Source organism: Globicephala melas, chromosome 9 (assembly GCF_963455315.2).
Source record: "Globicephala melas chromosome 9, mGloMel1.2, whole genome shotgun sequence".
In the NCBI taxonomy this organism is placed as follows: domain Eukaryota; kingdom Metazoa; phylum Chordata; class Mammalia; order Artiodactyla; family Delphinidae; genus Globicephala; species Globicephala melas.
This window is the reverse complement of record NC_083322.1, coordinates 27,994,490-27,998,787: the sequence shown is the minus strand read 5'-3', so window position 1 is coordinate 27,998,787 and position 4,298 is coordinate 27,994,490. Positions and strand designations below refer to the sequence as shown.

Below are 4,298 nucleotides of genomic sequence, written 5' to 3'. Positions count from 1 at the left end.
AAGAAAACAGGAGAGACTTGCAGTTAGAAAACACCAGAGCCCGAGCTCACAGCGGAGATGCTGATTAACACTTGAAGCATTTCAAGGACCTGGCACCCGCCACAGTTTGGTTTTCATCCATTTTTCCTCCTTGAACGGAAGTATATTCGTCTATAAACATATACACACACATAAAAACATGCAGGCTCCCTTTGCCAGCTATGTACAAGTCAGTATGTGCGTTCAGAATGCAAACAATAGATCCCCGTCCACATGATATCATTGTAACGCCTGTGTGGGGACGTATATTACACACAGCTCCTATAGATATGTTGTTCCCACTTAACTTTGCACTACAAATATACCAGATGGTCCAGGACAAAGACGTGCTTCTGTTAGAAAGCTCCACATCTTCTGTCTCTGAACTTATCGAATTTCATTACTTTACCAAAGTTGTAACTATTTGGAGAGACTATTATTTGCTCCTGGTGAATTTTTCAGATGAAACATTGGGTGATACTAACCCAGGGTTGAACTTTTTAAAAAGGAAGAAAGAAGGCTGAGGGGGTCAGAATCAGGGATCCCTAGCTGAATAATATGAACAGAGCCCTGAAGGGTGTTGATTAAATAAGCATGTTCCAAGGATTTATTTCCAACAGTCAATGAATCAGTTTTCACGTGCAAGAATCAAAACCAAAATTCAAATTCATCCATAATGAACCGTCCTTATCTAATGTGTGTGTGTTTGTATGTGTGTGTGTGCTGATGAATGTGGACTGTGCCTTTACAGGCACACACATCTATGCGTGTATATATAACATACACACAGAATTGGGGTTTTTTTTTTAACCTCAGGGAAAGAGGAACTGGTAATAAACAATCGGCAGGCATCTCGAGACCACAGAATCCACACAATGGAAGTATATACAATAATAAAATTAAAATGGTGCAGCATTCCCGGGTAGGATAATACAGATCTCAATAAATACAGCAGAAATTTGTGTTTAAAAAGCAAAACAAACACGATCTCTCCACCCGAGATGAAAATTCTTTGCAAATTAAAAAAAAAAATCAGAAAACAAACCCCCAAATTTTCTCATAATTGTTAGTGCCTATATAGGATATAATACACAAAACCATTTAGCAGGTGCATGCAAGAGGCGAAAGGCCGGGGAATTCAGAGGCTTCTGGTTGGCGCTAACGTGTAAGGCCCAACATGCCCTGGGTTCTACAGGTGAGCTTGGGTAGAGGGGTCCAGCTCTATTCCGCCGCTGTCTCAGTAGTGGGGACCCCGGCTGGGGCTGGGAAGGGACTTCGGCCTTGATCACTGGTGGCCCGGGGGGAGCCCAGGCTGCAGGGGCCCAGGGGGCGGCAGTGGCGCGGGCAGCGGCTGCTGTAGAGGGGGGGACGGGTCCGCTCCCGGCTCCCCGGCAGAGGTGCAGGGCAGCCCCAGGCCGCTGTCGTGCAGCTTGCGGACGTGCTTCTTGAGGTCAAAGTTCCTGCAGAAGCCCTTGCCGCACGTGGGGCAGGTGAAGGGCTTCTTGTCATTGTGGGTGTGCATGTGGAATGTGAGGTTGTAAATCTGGTGGAAAGCCTTGTTGCAGATATTGCACTTGAACTGCTTCTCCCCGCTGTGGGTCAGCTTGTGGTTTTTGTAATTCCCTGAAACAGACAAATGACAGGGACGTGGATCTGAAAAGAAAGCTTGGAACGGGAGGAGCAGACGATTGAAGGACAACGAGTCTAGAGAAGAGGGGCCACAGCGCGGAGGGCCGGTGCAGTTCTATGCTGCCCGCCTGCACTTCGCTCCCCAAATTTATTTTTAAACATCAGCAGTGAGGTCGTTCCCTCCACGTTTTAATACAACAGTTATTAATCCAATTCTATAAAACGAGGACAAGCGGTTAAAAAGAAATGCCCCCTCTGTATACGAGCCATGCCTTTCTCTAGCACTCATCACACTTGAGGGTACGACGTTGGAATGGCAACACATGCGCTGGTAACTAGCTGCACTTAACAAATCGTTTTCTGAAATACCCCCCAAAGTTGAGGGCTTTTGGTAAGACTACTGCGAAAGACAACGCCTCCTGGGTTCGATACCTTTTTGATGAAATCCTTTGCCACAGAATTCACACACAAATGGTTTGTAGCCTGCGTGTATTCGGGTATGCGTGTTTAAAGTAGAACTTCTATTAAATGCTTTGCCACACTGGTTACATTTATGAGGTTTTTCCTAAGCGGAAAGGAGAAAAAGCAGAGAAGTTAAGGTATTTTGCTATTCAGTGGAGTCTGAAAAACTCACAAACACTGTAATGCTCTTCCACATGCTTTTAAGCAAAACAAAGGCCAACAATACCTGGCATTTCTCTCTCTCACACCCGGCACATTTTAAACAAACCTTACGCTAAAGAGTAAGAGTTTATTGGCCATTAAAAAAAAAAAAATCGTTCGGAAATAAACCAGGTGAAATTGAGACAGCCGAACACACCTGGGTGTGAATGATCTTGTGCCTGCACAGGGTGCTGGCTTGCCGGAAGCCCTTTCCACAAACTTTGCAAACGAAGGGTCTGGCTCCTGTGTGCACCGGCATGTGACGGGTTAAGTTATAGTGCGCGTTAAAGACCTTAAACACAAGTACAACAGGTTAGCTCAACAAGCCCTTGGAGATCAAACCAGGCAGAGGGAGGGGAGGGAGGTGATAACGTTATAACAAGTGTATACAAATAATTACAAAATAAAATTAAATGTGGAAAGAAAGAAGGGAGGGAGGAAGGGAGGGAGGAAGGAAGGAAGGAAGGAAGGAAGGAAGGAAGGAAGGAAGGAAGGAAGCCCACCCACCCCCCCCCACCCCTTACACAGTACTTGCCTTTCCACACACTTCGCAAGTGAAAACTTTGGGCTTGGTATGAGGAGAGCCGCGGCTGAAGTCAGAGGTTTTGAACGCTATTTTTTCCGACAGGAGCTGGGCGCTTTCTTTCATGTAATGCTGCAGCTGAGCCTGGGACAAGTCTTTGAAAGCTACTCCCGAGGGGTACTTCTCCACCGCCGGGACCACCAGTTTATTCCTTTCGGCTAAATACGTTTTTGGCTGCGGGTGCAAAGGGGAACTGAGGAAGTAGGAGGCCACCGGGTGGATGTTAACGCCGGCCGCCGGGTGGCACGGGCCGTCACCTCGATTCAGGTAGCACAGGGCTCCCATGGCGTGGAAGGAAGAATGGTTGACCACCCGCGGCCTTACCAGCTTGTACTGCTGCAGCGGGAGCGCGTCGCGGGCCAGGTCGCCCTTGAGAGTCAGCGCGCAGTTGAGCAGCTCGCTGCAGCTGAACGCGGGCGCCACGGGCGCTTCTGCAGGTGCAGCCGGAGCCTCCAGACTAGCCTTCCGCGGCTCCGAGCCCGTCATTCCCGCCTTAGGGCTCGTGTCGTACGCCACGGGCACGAAGGGGATCATGCAGGGGATCGACGAGTTAAGATGCAGAGAGTGCTTGGGGTCCCCCTTGGGCACGGCTCCCTGCAGGAAGTGGGGGACGGGCAGGGCTTTGGGCTCGGGGGTGCGTGCCATGATTCTTTCGATGGAGAAAGCCAAGGGTTTGGAGGTGTTCATCATGTTGCCCCGGGCCGGAGCGGTCGCTAACATTTTGGCAGTCGCGTTGTGGCAGCTACTGTCCATATCTGAGTCTCCAGCGTCCCTCAGCCGGGGCCGGGCTGCGCCGTCGTTGCCTTGTTCCCTGCTTGTCACAGACCTGCGGAGAGGGGGACGGGCACCATCACCACCAACAGCCTCCTCCTCCTCCCCAGCATCACCAGCCGAACCTGCCTGCCCAGCCCAATGGACTCCTGCCAGCCCATCGCAGAGTTCTTGGCGCACCAATGACTCGGGGACAATCACTACTTATTTCTATCAATAGAAAGTGTTGTGTCAATAACGCAGCCAAGATCTCGCCAATCGTTAACTTCCAAGAGGAGAAGGTAAACTAGATAATTGCTCAATTCGCTTCCAACACTCAACAGGAAAACTTTTTTTTTTTCCTCTGCAGTCAGTGACTACTTTTCATTGGTGAGCGAGGTTCCCCCGCCCAGAAGAGGCGGGGGCGCTCTCCGAGGCGCGGCGGACCGTCGCCTCCGCGCACACACTCGCCGGCGGACTCTTCGCTACCCTCCGCGTCGGCCCCCCCCCTTTGCTTTTTCCTGTCTTTTTAACTCTCAATCTGCTTAACCGGGCTTTAGAGGCCAAGCAAATCTGAGATCAATTTTCTCGTTTAGCTCTAAATGACATCATCTAAAATCATTGTACAAGGGCTAAATAAGGAAACAGACTCGAA

At 49.7% G+C, this 4,298-nt stretch overlaps 1 protein-coding gene across 2 annotated transcripts; it reads right to left on the bottom strand.

Annotated features, from left to right (window-relative positions):
• Positions 1 to 1,303: 1,303 nt before the first annotated feature.
• Positions 1,304 to 3,646, bottom strand: FEZF1 (FEZ family zinc finger 1). Of its 2 annotated transcripts, XM_030856976.2 has the most exons (5): positions 3,218 to 3,646; positions 2,846 to 3,067; positions 2,468 to 2,602; positions 2,080 to 2,212; positions 1,304 to 1,641 (listed from the first exon to the last, which is right to left on the bottom strand). In XM_030856976.2, exons 1-5 carry the CDS (start codon positions 3,644 to 3,646, stop codon positions 1,304 to 1,306), a joined length of 1,257 nt encoding a protein of 418 aa, XP_030712836.1. The 2 variants fall into 2 exon arrangements, with proteins under 2 accessions (XP_030712836.1, XP_030712835.1); XM_030856975.2 differs by having other exon boundaries at positions 2,846 to 3,646.
• Positions 3,647 to 4,298: the final 652 nt, after the last annotated feature.

Excerpts from the sequence above, each read along its gene's own strand:
- FEZF1 (XM_030856975.2), bottom strand. The coding sequence starts at position 3,646 with ATGGACAGTAGCTGCCACAACGCGACTGCCAAAATGTTAGCGACCGCT. Across the intron at positions 2,603-2,845 it reads CTTGCGAAGTGTGTGGAAAG|GTCTTTAACGCGCACTATAA; the intron begins GCAAGTACTGTG and ends CTTGTGTTTAAG. Across the intron at positions 2,213-2,467 it reads ACAAGATCATTCACACCCAG|GAAAAACCTCATAAATGTAA; the intron begins GTGTGTTCGGCT and ends CTTTCCGCTTAG.